The 21,237-nt window shown below is 42.3% G+C and overlaps 1 protein-coding gene across 1 annotated transcript in view; it reads right to left on the minus strand.

Annotated features, from left to right (window-relative positions):
* The window catches only part of DHRS1 (dehydrogenase/reductase 1), a gene marked incomplete in the record, with an annotated part of 470,204 nt that overhangs the window by 222,006 nt on the left and 226,961 nt on the right, over window positions 1-21,237 (minus strand). The window contains 1 exon segment of the mRNA XM_044058429.1: window positions 20,419-20,562. Coding sequence (XP_043914364.1) covers window positions 20,419-20,562 — 144 coding nt within the window.

Raw genomic sequence — 21,237 nt, forward strand, 5'->3', positions numbered from 1 at the left:
CTCTTATAAACTTAGAAAGTTGGTATAATGACAGGATTTGTCTTAGCATTAATTTTTCTTAAAAAGATATTGTCTGAAATAGAAATGTATATTATTATTTAGTGACTTCAGTCCTCAGTTCATCCTAGTCATCACAAATTTTATGAGGAACAGACCAAAAAATATGAAGCAAAATCTGGACATTCTGCAAAAATCTGTACAGTTGAGAGGTATGTCACTGCGCAATAATTTGGGAAGGGGTTGAGGACAACAATTTAGCAAATTAAGTCACTAGGATAATACTCAGTCCCCCCATGCAGCTTACTATAACCAGAGCCTTTGCAGAATACCAGTCAGTAGAACATTTTCTCACCTTATAAACTGTCTCTGTCCAATTAAGGTGCAAGTTTCTGCAGTAAGAAAGAAGTAATAATGTTACACAGAAGAGCAGTTATGGTTATACTGCTTAACAGGAAAATTCTGAGAAAAAAAATATGTAAGAAAAAAAACTCTGAGGAAACCTTAGTTTAATGTCTTGCATTATGCTGCATATTTCTAATCACTGTTACATTTACAGCACTGAAAAAAGAGTCACATAAAATGGCCTCTTTCCCAGGCTGTATCTTTTTTGTTCAATTTCCTTATACAAAACATTCCAATGTTTTTTTTTCTGAAGTCCAGCCATATTGCTTTGAGACAGATTTCTAGAATGGTTCAAACATCATCTTTCTACGATGAAATCTACTTGGTAACAAAAATGTCACAGTATTGGTCTTTATATAAGCAATATCCATTGGACTCCATGCCACAGAAAAGGTTGTGCTCATCCACTCACTATCAAGTTCCAATGCCTAATCAATGAGAACAGAAGACATACAGCATACAAAGGAAGAGCTTCAGTACTTCAGAAATCAGAAATAAACTATCAGCTGACTGACAACTTTTACAAATGTGGAAGGGTTCCTAGCACAGTAAGGATCTATGTCAAATAAACGAACGCCTGAAATGTCGAACGTTATATGGTCGACATTTCAGGAGTTCGAAGGTTGACTTCACCGGCGCCGTACGGTGCAGAATGGAAGAATTTCCCTTTTCTGCATTGAAGTGCAGTCTCGGAGTTGGTATATTTAGGTAGGTGGGGGTGTGGGGGTGCAGGGGGCTTGGCCCCTGCTCGGACAATTAAGGTATGTTTTTCTTTTTCTTTTTTTTTATTATATATTCGAACTTTCAAATGTTGACCATATGTTATCGAACATATGGTATTCGACATTTTGAAAGTTTGAATATATAACATAGACCCGCATAGTAAGTAGGAGAGGAGTTGATAAAGGATTCAGTCCAGAAAATACCTTGTAAAATCTCTAGATAATGGTAATATTTATCAGAGCTATCTTGGATTGAGAGAATCCTGGAGTGAGTCCAAACAATGACCATCTAGGATCAAGCATAGAAAGGCAGGCATGGGAAGAATTCAGGCCTAACTGCCATGAAGGACTGCTCTATCAAAGTAGACCATGCTTAAAAAATGAAGATCCCCATGGTAACATTAAATAAAAGTGTGAAATGTTAACCAGGTAGCCACAGTTCAAATTTCACTGCAGAAACAGTTTGAAACTGCAACAGATGAAGCAACAGCCATGGTGGAGTAACCATCAACTACATTAAAAAAGTCTAATGTAACTCTTGGGGCTCTTTACTGGAAGTGTGTGATCCAATAATGAGTCCAAACATTTGAAAAATTAAACTACATTTTTTATAAGAAAAAGAGTGACTTTTGAACCTATATGTTACTCTTCAGCAGCACTTAAGGTCCCCCACTGTATCTCACACCCTTGTGATAGCTCCAGTACTGCTGTACCTCAGAGTAAGGGAACTACTCTGAGACCCCAGTCTCAGAGGTAAGACACACTTCACCTATTTGTACTTAAATTCTAGCTGTTCCAAGGACTGCAATTATGGTCCTCAGAATTTTAATGTGCACCCATCTGTTTCTGGCAGTAAAATAGGAGTTGCCCAACCACTTCTTTATTATTTTTGACTGTGGTTTTCCCTTCAAGTTTGAAAAAGTTAAAAAAGTACTGATCTGCCTTTCTAAAAAAATAATCTTTGATGGTGGAATTTATGAACATTTAAAGAATGCAAAAGCTGCTCATCCATTTCTCCCTTCTTGACTTGAAAATGATTGGAAGGTAACATGGTGTTACTTCTCAGATAAACTGAACCACTGTGAAAGACGTGACGAGCTCACTGCATGCAAGGCCATAGTCGTTCAACAGCCTCCTTAGTAATGTAATCATTACAATAAATTTTATTTTGTTTCAATAAAATTAAGCTCGATTCCACTAAGGTGTTCACTTCACAGAGAATAAACATCAGATACTCAATCAGAAAACGGAGGTCTTGCTGCAGAGCTGGGTTAATAAAGGAGCAGAGGCTAAGGACTTCCTGCAGGAGACTTTTTGTCAGTCACTCCTGTGTCACTGTACTGCCTTTCACAAGAATATGAAATGCTAAAAGGACAAAGAAATGAACCCTATCAGCGGGGTAACCAAGTTCAAAGTAAGAAAAAATGCCTGAGATAACTCAACCAGGTCTAAACAGCAGCCATATTCACTGGTCAGTTTGTACTTTGTCCAGAGTGAGAAATGTGTTCATTGAAAACTAAAAGAGCATGTGAAAAGATTCATGCTGCTAAAACGACCTCTGTTAGCCATAACCTTCTAAAGAAGCCAATCCATGTGAAGTCAAAGACTATGCTTTGATCAAGCAGGGAAGGACATCTTTACTCATATAAGATTTTTCTGGGTCACAGGCCAGACCAGACCAGACAAGAAACCAAATTCTATGCAGCTACCATGATGTGGAAAAACGTCCATAATGTGAATGTAAACTTTCAGCAACAGACGCAAGCTAATTTAAGGCATCATCCAAGATGTTCTATACCTCTGGTCCACTAACATGGGGATCCCACTGTACAGAGTCCTTCAAATGCTCAGTTTACCTATGAAAACATCTGATGCACCCTCCAACAATTACTGAGATACCACAAAATGACTGCAGTCTGATTTTTTCAATAATGGAATGAAGTGAAGGTCACACTCCTGAGCCTGAAGACAGTAAGGGAAGAATTCTTAACTTCATGACATTTGTGTGGAAGTCCCTGTACAAAGCTGCTCATCACTCTGTAAACCAATGCCCCTGGTGACAATTTAACTCAAAATAGAAGCATCAATTGCAGGTGACTGGAGAGTGGCATCATGTTTCCATGCCTAGTAAAACATGCCTTCAATCCTAACAGCTCATACGCCTTCTACAGCTTGAACAGTCTCTCTTTTTCAAGACAGATTTAAGTTATGACCTTCTAAGTTCTGAACTATGAGGTCATCTGAGACGGACATGTCATACCACTGGCCATACTAGGAGCCCTCCTAAGTTCTGATTTTTCTCAGGATTTTGATGTCACTACAGTTACCTAAAACTGTTTAAGACTCATTCTACCTGTGCTTACTACTATGGATACCTTAAAGATAACAGGATAGCTAATATGCAAAGTAAATCTGTGGCTGTACATAGGGTACCCACCATAAATACTGCATACATAAAATGTATCTTATTCAGCAAGTGTGCTGATGTTCTCTTCCACCCTTCCTCCATTCTGTTTGCCCCTCCTTTTTATTTTCTTGGTTTTGGAATGTTGATTGCCTTACGTTTTGCACCTTATACTGTTAATTCTTATCAGATAATCTGCATCTGAGTTCCCAGACTGTGCTAGTGGTGATCCCAGTTTGGTTAGTGAGCCTGGATCTTCAAAGAGTCCTTCAAAGATAGCTGATGATCAGTAACTCTTGGGTGCACTTTGTGTTTTTAAATCACTGCAGGGCTGACCCAACTTGGAGACAGCAACAGACAGGACATCTGGAGTATCTTTATGGCTTATCATTGTGTTAAAATACATACACATGACATCTGAGATTGCCTCAATGCATTGTAGTGGGGATGCCTGGTATACATTACAGTATTGCACTAGGGCTGGCTGATGAGCAGTTCTGTAAAATCCCTTTTCAGTGGAAGACACTGATGTTGACTTCTATTCCTGTTGCTCCTTTAGTGCTATTTTGAGGTACTATTTGCACTGTCCTGGATTAGGCCAGAGAAACATGCAATGGCAGGCATGTGAGCAAATAAATGGGTATAAAACAAGAGAGGCAAACTTCCGTTGGGTGCAGAGGACCTGGTATGTCAAAAGAGAAAAATATTCTGGTGAAATATGTCTTATTTTTACTTCTGACTGTAAGGAGAACATAGCACACATGTTCTGGACATTAATTACAAATGGCATTTTCAGCAAAGGTCAAAGATCCTCAAGGTGGATACCAGACTATGAGAAAAAAAAAAGCCATATAAAATGCTGGATTTGCAAGGTGTATACGAGAGCCATATGACAGTTACCATAAGGCAGTTCACAATTACAAAAAAAAAAAAAAAAAAGGAGTTTGAATACATTTCATGATTAAAACATATACAAGAATGCCATTCTGCACCCCAGGAGTTCACAACGCTATCACTCTATGCAGTAACTGAAATGTTGCCTTACGTGGTGAAATAAAAATTACTTTTTTTTTTCATTCTTTCTTTCTTTTTACTTCTGATGCAATGTAGAAAGTACAGTTGTGTACACCTACCATAAATGTAGATGTTCGAGTGTCTTCACTGTTGCAGTCCTAACTGTAGGGTACTCCCTGCCGGCAGTCAGCCCGAGGTTGGCCAGAATCTCAAAGTCTGGGTCCGGTGTCGGCTGGAGGAGCTGGTGCCCTGACGTCAGTACGCTCTGGTACATAGCCCTCAGCCGACGCCATCTTCTCCAGCCTTTCTTGCCCCAGATGTCAGAAGTCCCCAACAAATAACAATGGTTCCAACAAGGAAACACAAATACACCACAAAAGGAAACAAGAGGGGACTCTGTAGAAGTGGCAGCTGCTCTAGTAGAATGGCTTCTCACAGTTCCTGGAAATTGTTTCCCATGATGAGTGTAACAAAATCTGATTCCATAAGCAATCCATTTGGAAATAGTTTGTTTTGAAATAGCTTTTCCAAGAGAACTGGAGGCAAAAGAGACAAACAATTGGTTAGACTTTCTAAACTCTTTAGTCTTGTCCAGGTAAAAACATAACTGCCTGTGCACATCCAATGAATGCAAAATCCTTTCCCCCTTATTTTGGGGATTAGGGAAAAAAGTAGGAAGGTGAATTGTCTGGTTCAAAGCCACTTTCGAAATCACCTTAGGCATAAAAGTAGGATTGGTCCTCAAAGATACTCTGTCCTGGTGGAAAATTAGATATGGTTCCACAGCCATGAGAGCTTGCAACTCTGAAACCCAAGTCAATGCTAACAGAAGTACTGTCTTCCAAGATAAAAACTTAATATCTGAAGATGCAGCAGGCTCAAAAGGAGGCAAAGTAAGTTTTTCTAAAACATAATTAAGATCCCAAGCAGGAACAGGAGGGGTCCTAGGAGGCCTCAGATTCTTAGCTCCTCTCAAAAATTGTCTCACCAAAGGATGTGAAAACACAGGAGGATCAGTACTGAAATTAGCAGAGATAGCTGAAGCATGAATCTTAATGGAAGAAAAGGAGAGACCTTTAGACAAAAGATCCGAAAGGTAAAGCAAAATAGAAGAAAGATCAGGAACCAGAGGGTCCAAGTCTCGGTTCTGCATCCAAATACAAAATCTCTTCCATTTAGAGGCATAGGATTTCCTAGTGCTAGGCCGTCTAGCTTCTAGAAGAACATCCAAAACTTGTTTAGGAAGACTAGAAGAAGTCAAATTCCTTTGAAGAGCCAAGCTGCCAAGCAAAGGGTCTTGAGATGTGGGTGTAGCAACTGACCCTGATGCTGGGACAGAAGAGAAGGGTTCAGAGGAAGAATCCAAGGAGGTTCCAAGAACAGATGTTTTAGAGTTGGATACCAAAACTGTCGAGGCCAATTTGGAGCAATCAAGATGAGGAACTTGGGCTTGTCCTGTTTTATCTTTAGTAATATCCGAGGAAGTAGAGGAAGAGGAGGGAAGGCATATCCCGAAAGGTTCCTCCAGCTGAATGACAGGGCATCCACTTTCCAAGCTGTTTTGTGGAAGGACCTGGTGCAAAAAAGAGGCAACTGATGATTGAGATGGGATGCAAACAGGTCTATTTGAGGGCATCCCCAAACTGCAGTAATCCTGTTGAATAGGTTGATGTCTAGCATCCATTCATGAGGATCTGAAATGTTTCTGCTCAGGCTGTCTGCTAAGACATTCTGTTCTCCTGGAATGGATTGAGCCTGGAGATGTAGATTCAGGTTTAGAGCTGTGTCCCATAAAGCCATAGCTAGTCTGCAAAGGGGGTACGAATGAGAGACCCCTGCTTGTTTATGTACCACATGACTGTGGTGTTGTCTGTGCGAATTAGAAGAGGCCCTGGTTGCAAAAGGTTCTTGAAGGCTAGAAGAGCATTTTGAACTGCCAACATTTCCTTCAGATTGATGTGCCAGTGAAGATGGTCCTTTGTCCAGGTTCCCTGCTGGCAATTGCCTAGAAAATGAGCTCCCCAAGCATAATCCGAGGCGTCCGTGGTTATGATTTGAGAAGGTTGAGGTAGACGAAAGGGCTTTCCTTCGTTTAAAACACAAGCCCTGGACCACCAAAGGAACTCCTTCTGGAGGCAGGGAATCAGAGGAATCGTAGTGTCCAGATTGTGGTAATGCTGTGACCATACACTTTTCAGATACCATTGAAGCTTTCTCATATGAAGCCTTGCATTTGGAATCAACAGAATGCAGGAAGCCATGTAGCCCAGTGCCTGCAGGAATTTCCTTGCAGTGAGCTGAGATAGAGTTGCCAAGGTGTTGAAAATTGAAGCCAGCTGTATTTGTTTTTCTGGAGTGAGGAAGGCCCTTTGGAAGGTTGTGTCTAAGAGGGCTCCCAAAAATACCATTTGTTGAGAAGGGATCAAATGTGACTTTTTTGTGTTCACTGAGAATCCCAGTAGTAGTAGAAGACGTTGAACAAATTGTAGATGTTGAAGTAGAAGATCCTTGCTGTCCGCCTGAATAAGGCAGTCGTCCAAGTAGGGGTAAATCTGAATCCCCTGAATTCTGCAATAAGCCACTACTGGTGCCAGACACTTGGTAAAGACTCTGGGCGCAGTAGATAAACCAAAGGGCAGTACAGAGAACTGAAAGTGTCTCGAACCTGCCTTGAATCTGAGAAATTTTCTGCGCTCCTGCCTGATGGGAATATGTAAGTAGGCTTCCTTTAGGTCCAATGTCACCATCCAGACGTCCTGAGATAGCATTGGAATCAACTGCTGTAGAGTAAGCATCTTGAATTTTGGAATTTCCAAAAAGGTGTTTAACACAGAAAGGTCCAGAATAGGTCTCCATGAGTTTTGCTTTCTTGGAACCAGAAACAGTCTTGAATAAAAACCTTCTCCCATCTCTGAGAGTGGAACAGGCTCTATGGCTCTCATGGCCAGAGGAGCATCCACTTGTTTTAAGGCCTCTGACCATTGATGTTTTGGCAGATCTGGCCAACCGAAAACCCTTGGCAAAGTATGAAAGTGGAATTTGTAGCCTTTTAAAATCACGTCCAATACCCATTTGTCCTGGGTAATAAGAGTCAAATTTTTGTAAAATAGAGACAGTTTTCCTCCGAGAGGGGCATCCAGGTGCAGAAGCCCTGCAGCCCAACCGAGAGAGTCATTGAGTTTGCTTCCTCTGAGATTGGGATCTGTCTTCTCCCCTTTTAGGTGAAGAAGCAGACCATTGTCTGGATCTGTAAGAGGTTTGAGCTTGACCTCGACCTCTGGAGCGTCTATACCTTCCCCTTTGAGGCCTGTCAGACGTGGGAAAGGACCAATTTTTGGAAGGCCAATTCCTGGAAAATCTAGGAGGCTGAACCCGTAAGAAATCTTTTACAGTTTGCATAGATTTCGCCTTTTCTTCCATCTTTTTAATAACCTCCTCAGCCTTGGATCCAAAAAGAACATCATGTTGAACAGGGGCATCTAAAAGTTTAGCCTTAACCTGTTCGGGTAAACTTTGTTCACGAAGCCAGGCATGTCTCCTGATAACAGTACCAGAGGCAGCGGCCCTGCAAGAAGCATCCAAAGCATCAAAACCACAATGCAAACTATGTTTGTTCACTTGTTCAGTTGCATGCAATACATCCTGAAGTTCCTTATCCTCTGCACATGCAGGAAGGGAAGCAAGCTTTTGCTTTAAAACAGACAAAAGAAATTGCTGATACTTAAACATATGAAACTGGCAATTTAAAGCCCTAACAGACAGAGTAGCAGAAGTATATACCTTTTTTCCCCATCTGTCTAGAGCACGAGAATCTCTCTCAGATGGAATAGGATTTTTAGAAGTAGCAACTTTAGCAGCCTTGGAGCCCTGAGAAACAGTTTCAGGATCTGCAGAAGGGTTCTTAAATAAAAACAAATGAGAATCTGGAACCCTATAAAACCTATCAGGCTTTGAAGGAGCAGGAGGCAAGGAATCAGGATTTAAATTAGCCTCAGAAAAGGCATCCTCCACAACATCAAGAACAGGAGGAATAGCTAAAGGCCTATGCTGAGGAAGAAGAAGAAATTCTCTAAGCCTCTTCTTAGAAGCAGAATACTCCTGACCTTCCCAATGGAAATGTTCTCTCATTTCATGCAAGGTTTCCCCAAAAGAGAAATCCTCTTGGAAGGCTAAAATTTGGATAAATGCCAATGTATGCAGACAAGGTATAAGGCATGTACAAAAAATAAGCATGTATGTACATATATACAAACAAATACACCATAAGAGACTCCCCCCCAGCTAGCTATTAGGAGTGTAAATACCCTAGGAGTACCACAGAGGGAAGGAGGGTAATCCTGACTGCAGATGCTATCCAGTTCGGACATCTACATTTATGGTAGGTACAAAACTGTACTATGTCCTTCATGGATGCATCTGCAGTCATAACAAATGGGTAGAATACCATAGCTAAACTAGGGGTGGAGGAAGAAAAAGTAAAAATTATGGTGTAGTTAGGATCCCTTGCAGTACAGCAGTGGCAAACCCTGCTCGGGATCTAGAATATAGAGGTAAATTATAATGCTTGGCAAATGTATGCACGGAGGTCCAAGTAGCTGCCTCAATAATGTCCTTGGTTGCCACTCCTCTTAAGAAAGCTGTGGTAGTGGCTGTAGCCCTTGTTGAGTGAGGTCTTATGTTCTGTGGAATTGGTTTTCCAAGGTAGGAGTAACAGAATCTTATGCAATTTCCTATCCATTTGGAGATTGTCTGTTTGGAAATTGCTTTTCCTTCCCTTCCTGTTGCATAGGCCACAAAGAGCTGGTCAGTTTTTCTGTTACCTTTGGTTCTGTCCAGGTAGTAGCGTAACTGTCTATGTACATCCAAGGTATGCATTATTCTTTCACCTCTGTTTTGTGGGTTTGGAAAAAAGGTAGGTAGGTGGATTGCCTGGTTTAAAGACACTCTGGATACCACCTTAGGCATAAATGTAGGGTTAGTTCTCATGGACACCCTGTCTTGATGGAAGATTAGGAAGGGTTGCACTGCCATTAAGGCCTGTAGTTCTGAAACCCTCCTTGCTGAAGTAATAGCCAGTAGGAAAGCAGTTTTCCATGACAGGTGTTGCAGATCTGCTGTTGCTGCTGGTTCAAACGGAGGGAGTGTCAACTTTTCTAGTACAAAATTCAAGTCCCATGCTGGTAATGGTGGTTTCCTAGGAGGTTTTACATTCTTGATCCCTCTGAGGAACTGCCTGAGTAGAGGATGTGAATAGACAGGAGGATCAAAGCTGTATTCTGCTGAAATAGCTGATGCAGGTATCTTGATGGAGGAATAGGACAGGCCTGTATGTAGAAGCTCTGCCAAGTACTCCAGAATGTTAGCAATATCTATGTGCGACACATCTTTTCCTCTTTCAGTACTCCAAATGACGAACCTTTTCCATTTACCTGCATAGTTCCTTCTTGTTGAAGGTCTGCGGGCTTCAAGGATAATGTCTTTAACCCTTTGTGAAAGGTCTTGGTTAGTCACTGCTATGTGATGTTCCAGGCAGTCAGTTGTAAGGTTTTTAGGCTTGGATGTATGATGTTGTAGTTGTTCTGAGTTAACATCAGAGGCATCATGGGTATTGACCAAAATTTCTCCCGAGACATGCTCCTCAGCAATGGGTACCAGTGTTGTCTTGGCCAGTTCGGAGCTATCAGAATTATCCTTGGACGTTCCTCTTTGATTTTCAGTAGTACCTTGTGCATCAAGGGTAGAGGTGGAAATGCATATGCTGTCAGGCCTTTCCAGCTGAAGGATAGAGAGTCCACCTTCCATGCAAGTGGGTGGAATGTCCTTGTGCAGAATTTTTTGAGCTGGTGATTTTGTGGGGAAGCAAATAAGTCTATTTGTGGCATTCCCCATTCCTTTGTGATGGCCTTGAAGATGTCCGGGTGTAGCATCCATTCGTGAGCATCCGATGTGGTTCTGCTTAAGATGTCTGCTAGGGTGTTCTCTTTTCCCGGTACAAATATTGCCTGTAACTGGATGTTGTAGCTGAGAGCCAGATTCCAAAGGTCCAAAGTCATTCTGCATAGGGGTAAGAATGAGTGCCTCCCTGTTTGGTGATGTACCGCATGACTGTGGTGTTGTCTGTCCTTATCATCAAATGGCCTTCTTTGAGGAATGGTCTGAATTTTTGGATTGCCAGTTTTACTGCCAGCATTTCTCTTTGGTTTATGTGTAGATGCAGCTGGTCCTGAGTCCACAGTCCTTGCACGCATTTGTCCAGCATGTGTGCCCCCCATCCTAGGTCTGAGGCGTCCGTTGTGATGGTTTGGTTTGCTTGAGAGTTGTGGAAGGGCAAGCCTGGGTTTGACTGGCATGCCTGCGCCCACCATAAGAACTCCTGTTTTAAGCATGGTATTAGTGGTATTTCTGTTTCTAAGCTGTGCCTGTGTTGAGACCATAAATTCTTTAGGTACCACTGTAGTTCTCATATGCAGTCTGGCATGTGGGACTAAGATGATGCATGATGCCATGAAGCCCAAGGCCTGCAGAACTTTTCTTGCTGTTAGTTTGTTCTGTTTTGTTAATGCCAAGAAGTAAAGAGGGAGCTCTTTTTGTTTTTCTGCAGTTAGGAATGCCATCTGTTTGACTGTGTCCAATTCCGCGCCCAAGAAAGTTCTTGTCTGGGATGGCATCAGCCTTGACTTTTGTAAATTGACTGTGTATCCCAGGGCTTGCAGCAAGTAAATGACCCTTTGCAAATCTGTTGTCAGCTTGCTTTTGTTGTCCGCTTGTAACAGGCAGTCGTCCAGGTATGGATAAATTTGGATTCCCTGAACTCTGCAGTGAGCGATGACTGATGCCAGGCATTTTGTGAATACTCTGGGCGCAGTAGATAAGCCAAAGGGCAATGCTGAGAATTGATAATGCTCTGATCCTGCAAGAAATCTGAGGTATCTTCTGCAATTTGGTCGAATGGGGACGTGCAGGTATGCCTCCTTGAGATCTAGAGTTACCAGCCAACACTCCTTGCCCAGCATGGGAAGAAGTTGCTGTAGGGTCAGCATTTTGAATTTTGGGACAATGATGTATGTGTTTAAGATGGACAGGTCGAGAATAGGTCTCCAGCTTTTCTCTTTTCTTGGTACTAGGAAGAGTCTGGAGTAGAATCCTTTGCCCTGTTCTGTTCTTGGTACTCTTTCCACAGCTCTCATCTTTATTAATTCCACTATCTGGTGAAGGGCTTCTAGTTTTTGGTTTGGGGGCAGGTTTGGCATTCCTCTTTTTACTGGTAAAGTGTGAAAGTGGAATCGGTAGCCTTGGTCTATGGTTTGCAAAATCCACTTGTCTTTTGTGATATAGTGCCAATTTTTCGAGAATAAGGCTAACTTTCCGCCTAATGGTGCTGCTATTTGCTCCCTGGTAGGCGGAATCAGAGCCAAGTCACTGTGATTGTCCTGTTGCAGTGGCAGTGGTTGTGTCTGTGCCTCGGTTATTGCCTTGCCACTGTCGTCCTCTGTAGGCACCTCCTCTGGATTGATTTCTGCCTCTAGAGCGTCTGTTCCTGACCCTTTGTGATCTTGTGGAGTCAGGAAAGGACCAATTTTTGGCAGGCCAGTTCCTGCTAAACCTTGGTGGCTGAACCTGTAAGAAATCTTTAACTGTTTGCACAGATTTTGCCTTCTCTTCCATTTTCTTCATTACCTGCTGGGCAGGTTCCCCAAATAGACTGGCCTTATCCATAGGAGCATCCAATAGCTTAGCTTTAACATGATCCGGTAAGACCTGTTCTTTCAACCATGCATGTCTTCTTATCACTGTGCCAGTCATGGCTGATCTAAATGAAGCCTCCAGTGCATCATAGCCACATTTTAAAGAATGGTTACTAACCTGTTGGATGTTATTTACCATTTCTAATACATATTTCTTATCTAAAGATTCATCAGAGGACAGTTTTTTAGTTAACTGATCAAGCATAAACTCTTGGTATTGGATCATGTGAAACTGACAGTTTAAAGCTCTAGCTGAGAGAGTAGCAGAGGTGTAGACTTTTTCCCCCATCTCTCTAAGGACCTGGATTCCCTTTCAGCGGGGATAGGGTTTTTTGCTGAGGTCGAGGCTACTGCCTTGGGCCCCTGGGATATAGTTTCGGGGTCTGCAAGTGGGGCCTTGTATAGGTGGTGATGAGTGTCTGGTACCCTGTAAAATCTATCAGGTTTGACAGGGGCTGGAGGTAAAGAATCAGGTGCAGTACAGACATCATTAAATGCATCGTCCACAACAGACAGGACAGGAGGTATAGCTAAGGGTCTATGTTGTGGTAAATGTAGAAAGGTCCTAAGCCTTTTTCTTGAATCTGAGAAATCTTGTCCCTGCCATTGGAATTGTTCTCTCATGGCATGTAAGGTTTCCCCAAAGGAGAATTCCTCTGGTGGAGAGGCAGCTGGAATGGATTCTTCAGCATCTGAATCTTCATAATTGGAAAAAGGAGCCTCTGGCTGGTCTGTAATGTCTGAGTCATCCGCAGAATCATCAGAGGACACAGGCTCGGAGGGCTCTGTCCTAGGTCTCTTTTCTGGGGGCTGAGAAGCCCTGTCTGGGTGAGATTGGGATCCCCTAATTAAGGATATTAAATCTTCTGCCAGAGTAAGCATTTGTGAACTAGTAGTGGGCCTGAGAGAGGGTGGTTTAACAGGCACTGACTTAGCTGATTTTGCTGCTTTAGCCCTGGCAAAGGCCTTAATAGACATGGCTGCAGGAGGCCTAGCAGCACCACGTGCTGGAGTAGAGATATCCAAAGGGATGGTGTCTGATAATTCAGTAGGAACCACAGTTGTAGGCAAAATTTCTGAGGTTGTTTCAGGAAAGTTAGCAGGAGCCTCCGTAGTAGTCATGGATTCGGCTGAGGATTGACCAGTTTTCTCGGTTTCGGCCGAAACCGAGACACTCGCGGCTTGCTTAACCGTGGTTTCGGCCGAAACCGCGGACCGCGAGTGCCGGTCTTTTTCTTTGCGTTTTTTAACAATTTGGGTAGTCGGAGGATCAGACGGCATAATGTACGCAAAATCTGAGCCGAAAAACTGTTCAGCAAACTCCGACCGACGCCTAAGCGTTCGTCGGTTGAAGGAGGCACAGGCCGAACAGGCTGCTACGTCGTGGTCTGGGCCTAAGCAAGGCAAACAGTAAGAGTGGAAATCTTTATGAGGTATTTGTTTCCCACAAGTTAAACAGTTATTGACTTTTTCTGACATCGGCTGAGGCAAGAAAGAGTCCCCAACGGGGTACTTAGCTTTTTAGAAGTCTTCGAAGTAGTATTCGGTAGTAGTAATCTCTGGATCCGACCGACCGGCACTTGCGAACAGCTTCTGCTTCGGGCGCCACGCGGCAAGAAAGACTGAAGAAAATGGCGTCGGCTGATGCTTTTATACCCGAAGACCAGCAGAGATGACGTCGGGTGAAGTGCGACATCAGCCGAAGCCGGACCCAGACTTTGGAATCCGGCCGACTGAAGGGCTGCCTGACGACAGGACAACCCCATTTGTTATGACTGCAGATGCATCCATGAAGGACATCTTGAAACTAGGGTCATAAGCCGGTCAGGAATTTAGGAAAAGACAGCAGAATTCATCTGACTTTTGCAACTTCAGATGACTGCCTGGGTTAGAGTTTAACTCTGGAACCAAGATGATGAAAATGTGTGCAAGGCAATCCCAGATAATGAAAACCAAAGATAGGATTAGAAGTGAAGCAGATGAGAAGCATAAAATGCAGTGCTACAGAATGCCAATACTTACATATTTATGTGCTAATACACTTGTATATGTTAGAACAGCAAAGTTACCCTTTTACAGAGTGAAGCTCCGTCTATAGAATAGAAATTGTAAAACTTTATCAAAGATAATAAGTATACAAAAAACAAAAGTTATATACTTACTATAACATTAGATCTGTGTTGTCTGATTTTCATCTGGTTCAACACATGGGTTGTCAGATACAATCAGAGCATACAGTGAGACACAAAGGTATGTGCTGTTGACCAAGTTAGCAAGCCAATATTCACAAAGGCTGCTGAAGTGGCTATTGCCTTTATGGGATGAGCTCTGGGTTTCATTTGCAGGGATAAACTCTTTTTTGCACAGACATAAAACATACAATGTGATTATCAACTAGAAAAGGCAATGAACAACGGATCAGATATCCTGAAGTGCTTCATTCTGTGAAGGCGGAATCTAAGTTTGCTACAGACTCCAACATATATTGAATATTTTCACCTTTGTTTGAAAATCTGGGAAAAAAACACTAGTAGATCAACTGATTGGTTTAGGTTTGCCTCACATGCCACCATACGTAGAAAAAAAGGCATCGGTTCTTAAAGAAACTGTCTTTGTGAAAGACTAGTTAATGGCATTTGCAGGAAAAGGCTTGTAACTCTAACATTCATCTGGCTGATGTAATAACAAGAAAAGTCGTCTTCCAAGTGAGAAATTTCAAGTCTACTGTTTCTGCTGGTTCAAAACGGGGACTGAATTAACGCTTGAAACAAGATAGTTATATCCCATGGAGGTAGTGGGTTCCTAGTCAGAGGACACACAAGAAATGTTCCCCTCAGCAAAGCTTTGGAGACTTAGAGATGCTATGGCACTGTCATTCTGACCTGTGAAAATTAGAAATTGCAGCCATTTGCACCTTGACAGTGAAGAAACTAGAACTACTGTGGAAAAGGTCAGAGAGAAACTCTAATATATATATATATATATATATATATATATATATATATATATATATATATATATATATATATATATATATAAATGGGGGCTTAAAAATGGTTTATGCTTTTTGACATAGTCCAGACAGAAAATCTTTTCCACTTGCTACGGTAAACCTTTTTTCTAGATTCTTTTTGGGAAGTACAGATAATGTGAATAACCGATGCTGGGAACCTGGCATATCTGGCTACAGTCAGAACTGGAGAAACCAACCTGTTAGTTTCATGGACTTTTGGTCTGGAGGAGGCAATTTTTCCTGAGTTAGTCGAAATATTTGGTTACAGATCTAACATCCATGGGGGATGTACTAGTATATGCCATAGGAAAGGAAACCATGTTTGTTGGGCCCAGAAAGGATCAATGAGGATCACTCTGGTCTTGCACCATTGGCGGAAATGCATAAAGGAAACCCAAGGACCAGCTGTGGGCCAGATCCTCTTTTAGTGACTGTCTCACTGGAATGATCAGGGCAAAGTAACTGCTGCACTTGTCCAAGTAAGATACCAACATGTTGCAGCAAGGCTGCCCACAGCAGATGAAAATTAAAGCTGCCACTGTTGGATTGAGGGACTACTTGTAAAGCATTAAAATGTCTTGTCCACTAATACACTGGATGCTCAAGGGAATGTGTGTTGCTATCAGAAATCAGTTTGAAAACATCACTTACTGCCATACTCTCATGGCTTCCCAGCAAAGTTGGTATGAGCGTGTTCTTCTCAGTTTGTTGATGTACCAGATTACTGCCATATTGTCTGCCTGGATTGAAATCACACCCTTGGGAATGATGCCCGGAAAGGCCTGCAATGCTTTGAGGACTGCTTTCATTGCCACAACACTGATGTGAAGATTGGCCTCTAGATGTGACCAAGTAATTTGGACCATTCTCCCTTTGATGTACCCACTCCCACCTGATAAAAGAGGTGTCCATGGTTGCAATAGCCAGATCAACATCTGGTTATTGTAACCATGGACACCTCTCTTCTCAGGTGGGAGTGGAGTACTTCAAAGGGAGAATGGTCCAGTAACTTGGACCATTCTCCCTTTGAAGTACCCCACTCCCACCTGAGAAGAGAGGTGGCCATGGTTACAATAGCCAGATGTTGATCTGTGAAAAGCTGCAACCTTCTGTCATCGCCAGAGGCCTTATCTACTAAGTGATATGATCCTTGCATATTTGAATAATACAAATCTTGGTATGTAATGGATGAACGTTTTGAAACCACTGAATAGAAACAGTCCACTGGAGTACTCTCATGTGGAATCTGGCTAGTGGAACCAGCATAAGTGTGGAAGACATCAGACTTAACAGTCAGAGAATTAGCCTTGTTGATGGTAAAGGATGTTGAAGTACTTGCGTAGCTGTCAGACAAAGGGAGATCATTCTAGTGTTTGGTAATTCGCGAAGCTGTAACCTGTATCCAATGAATTCTATTTGTTGAATTGGAACTAGGTGACCTTTGGGTAGATTTATTGTAATTCCCAGATTTTACATTAAATGGAGCAGAAGGTCCAGATACTGTAACAGCAGAACCCTGGAGGCAGCAGTAAGGAGTCAATCACTGAAATATGAAAAAACTTGGATCCCTACCAGGCAAAGGTACACTGTAACCACAGTCATTACCTTGGTAAACACATTGGAAGCTGTGGTGAGAGCAAAGGGTAGTGTTTTGAACTGGTAATGATTTGTTCCCAGCCAGAAACAGAAAAATCTACAGCAATGCTTTTCTTTCATTATATGATAGTATGCATCCTGGAGATCTATAGAGCACATCGAATTGTTCTTCCTCAAAAGAGGCAATGTTGACTGAATCATAAACATCCAGAATTTTGTCTGTCTTGTAAACTGATTTAAATGACTCAGATCCAGGACAGGTCTGAGGTCACTCGTCTTCTTGTGTACTAAAAGAAAACTGAAATAGATTTGATTCTTAACTGGTTCTGGGTTACTGGTTGGATGATTATTTTTTTCTAGCAGCTTGGAAATTTTTGCTGCTGTGGGCTCCCACTGAGTGGGTGGAATGTTGGAAAAGTTATTCTTTTTTGTTGGGGGATAGGAAAAGGAACTGAATAGTCTATGGATATTAATTTTGCGCACCCAGTAAACCTGTGGTTATGCTTTGCCAGGCTTGTGGGTGCACAGATAAGCTTCCCCAACTGCTTCCAGAGTGCAGCAGCCGGGGAACTTTTCAGGAGTGCTGGTATGGCTTGTTGGTGAAGGGACTGCGAAAGCCCTAACTGTGCGGTCCACCTCTGCCTCTTGGGTGATGTCCATTAGAGTTTCCTTTTCCTCTGCCATGAGAAGCTCTGTTCCCAGGAATATCCTGGTAATAACAGTGTGGTTTTCAGAATCACATCTGCTTGCCACCCCCTCTGCTTCCTAGGGAAGGTCCTTTGCAAAATGGAAAAACAGATTCCCAGAGCAGAGAGAGTTTTAACATCTCGCTGACTCCTGGTTATCGTGCCCTTTACTTTTGGTTCAAAAAGTGTGGAACCATCAAACTGGACATTAATGAAGGACATCTTGAAGGCTTCTGTGAAATTGCAAAGGCACATCCAGGCATGCAGGTATATGGCAATGCCAGCGCCCACTGCCCTAGCTGTGCTATGCATTCGATAGCAGACACTTGGTTATATTTGTTGTGGACTGAATGGTAGAGAGGTGGGAGTCCATGTTCTTCTGAACATCAGCAGGCATTTACCGGAGAGAGACTCTGTCAGCTCTTTTGTCAAGTCTCTCTGGAATAGTGTGACATGAGCCAAACAGTTCAGTGCTCCAAGGGCAAAAGTCACTAAAGAGTATGCCTGTTAACCCAACTGGTCTAACACCCTAGGCTCCCTGTTAGGGGGATGGACAGAGGAACTTTCTTCTGATAATTCCTTCTTGGTGGCTGCTGCTACCACCATAGCATCTACTAGTGGACCTCTGCTCCAGTGATTTCTGTCCTTAGGTGCTGCCAAGATTTTATCTGGTTTCTTTGGTTTTAGTTCCACTACTTCAGGGTCCTTCCATGCCATCAGGTCAATAAATGGGATTGATGGGTGGTACTATCTAAGATGAAGATGAGCCAGAACCAAAGGCTTCCAAGAACATGGTCTCATCTGGCAAAAAGTTATCTGTAGATTAGGCCACTCACTGCTTCATCGATTTGAAGAGCTCACCAAAGGTGATGTCTTCCAAGGGAGATCAAGGGGAACCTTCACCTACATCCAAATCTGTCTCTTTACTGAAAGACTCTGGAGATGAGTCTAAGTGCTTCCATTTGTATGGCTGCTTCCTGTGAACCTGTAATGGCAGATGACCAGACAATACGGAATCAGACCGGGAGCTCACAAAGTAAGCAACCTCAGATGCCTGTGGTATTGACTGAACCTGCTGGACAGAATGAAAGGAAGAAGGAGGAGAATCCCCTTGAGATTTGAATGAAACAGAGCTGACAGGTAACAGCTTTTCTTTTGACAGCCAAATCCTCTCAAAGGCCGAAGCTATCATGAGAACTCAATGAAGTCCCCTCTTGTCAGAAGAAAAATGTGACATCCTGGTCCCGATGGGTCTCAGCCCTTAGGCAGATCTTGGTTTGAACAGTCTCAGAGCAGAAGCCCTGAGAGGGAGAGACAGCTATGATAACTTTGGATTCAACCCATACCTTCAAGTGCCGGCAGCAACCCTTCTGCTCGGAGAGTCTTCCTGATCCATCCGAGTCAAAGGAGATAGGGAAGCTGCTGGAGTCGAAGTAGCCTGACCTGTCAATTCAGGGGTGATGGCACAGAGAACCCCAAGCTGGATTTGCATTCTCATAAACTTTTTATCGACATCTTGTTCGGTAAGGCTACTGGATGACCAAGCAGAAGAAACCACTGAAGGTGGTCTTGAATATCTTTTCTCCTGTGGGATAGGAGAATATAGCCTTGGACTCTCTGGTTCCGGGCAGAATCAGAGCGCAGGAAAGGAAGGTCAAATCCAAGGAACTGATGGCTCCAACTTCCTAGGAGTTTTAGGTTCCAGACTGACCGAAACAGTGGGATTCTGAGACCTTATTCTGGCATTTTCCAACCCTCCCCCCCCACACACACACACACACTTTTCTCGTCTTTTTTTTCCCCTTTTGCTTTTCTTTATCTTTAGTCTTGCCTTTGTCCTGTTTTTTAGCTGGGGATGCAACAGTACTAGATGAAGAGGAGGCAGCCGAATGAGAAGACCTTGTCTATGGAGGAAGAAGGTCTTTAATAATTAACTTTCCTCTGTGTGTTTGGATAGCCCTCAAGCCAAAGGAAGCACAGGCTTCACATTCTGTCTCAAGATGGGAGGCGCCCAAGCAATGAATGTATAAGGAACGTGGATCTTGCAAAGGGATTCTGTGCCACATTCCACACATTTTTTAAAACCCTAGCCGCCAGACATCCTATCTGCACTAAAGCCAACTACCACAGAGAAAAATTATTACTACTATAAAACTTACACACATGAAGAATTTCAAAACACTACATATACAGAAATAAAAACCTAACTGTAATACTAAGGGGAAAAAAAAACCTATGTAACAAAAAAATGACAAGAAAAAATACTGTAGCATTGCACATACAAAGTATAACAGAACAACTATATCTTACTATTAATAAAAAAACTTTTTAAAAAAAAAAATTAATAAATACTGCAAAGGGAAATAAAGCTAGAGATACAAATCCCTTGGTAGGAGATTAGGGGAGAGGAGATTTAAAAGAAGGATAAATCTGATTTTAAATCAAAAAGGACATGCTTATCTTAATTACAGAGCCCTCAAAGAACATGTCTGATGCTTCAGGCGGCAAATGAGATCTGAGGTACTAAGGTGGAATGGAGGGAATCCTGGGTTGGAGATGAGTCAAAGCCCTGAATGCATGAAGCTTCAGAAATGGTGTCAAGGTCAGATCCGATCAGATCTGACAACCAATGTGTTGACTCAGATGAAAGCAGACAACGGATCTATTTATTACCATGCAATGCTTGAAATCACATACTCACATGTAAATAAGTAACAAATGATGGTTAACTCTATAGCACTGCAACTTTACAGAATTTCTACTCGGGAACAAAGGAATGGGCAATGCTGTGACCCATGGCTCTAGACAATGCCGGAATCCAAACTTGGCTTCTTACCCTCTTTTCTTCTTCATTCTGTGCTTCTCCGTTAATCACTTTCTCAACTACAGTTTCAGTGCGTACAAACCCAGGCCAAAGTGAAACATATGCAATACCATGCTTACGAAGTTCCACTGCACAATCTGCAGCAAGTCGATCACACTGAAAGGAAAAAAAATAACAGTAATCATACAGCTTCAATCTCAACACAAGAAATCAGGACATAGCCAAAAATAATGGGGGGGACAAAGACCCAAAAATAAGCACAATTTTTAAATATTGCTCTTCTAAACTTAGAAAGTCTTTAGGATAACAGTTTTAGCATTAGCATGCATTTTCCAAATGGTATGAAGTCTGGAACTCAAACTTCTGTCATTATTTACTGACTTTAATCTTCAGTGATTTACCAGAAAACCACAAATATTATGAGGAACAGACCAAACATATGAGGCAAAAATCTGGACAGTTGAGAGGTATGAGTAATGTTTTACTTTATGAGAGGTGCTTAAGTGACATTTCGTGGCCTGACTAAATAAGCATTGTGCATGACAGTAACCAACAATTGCAGCTACCTGAAACAGCGCCACTCAGGGAGGAGATCGGGTGGCATGTAAGGGGTATTCTCTTACACAGATAGGGATAGCACACATTAACTGGTAAGGGAAGTCAATAATTAGCAGCGACACCAAAACAGCACTGGATGTGTGTATAACATAAAAGAGATGGCAGGAGTCTCCATGTTAATAAGGTCTGTCCAAGTTGTGCCCCTCCTTTTTTACATTCCATCACTCCGGTTGTTCTAAGCTTTTTCACATACATTGGTTGTTTTTTTATCTC

Source organism: Protopterus annectens, chromosome 16.part0 (assembly GCF_019279795.1).
Source record: "Protopterus annectens isolate FY-2018-M chromosome 16.part0, PAN1.0, whole genome shotgun sequence".
NCBI lineage: Eukaryota > Metazoa > Chordata > Ceratodontiformes > Protopteridae > Protopterus > Protopterus annectens.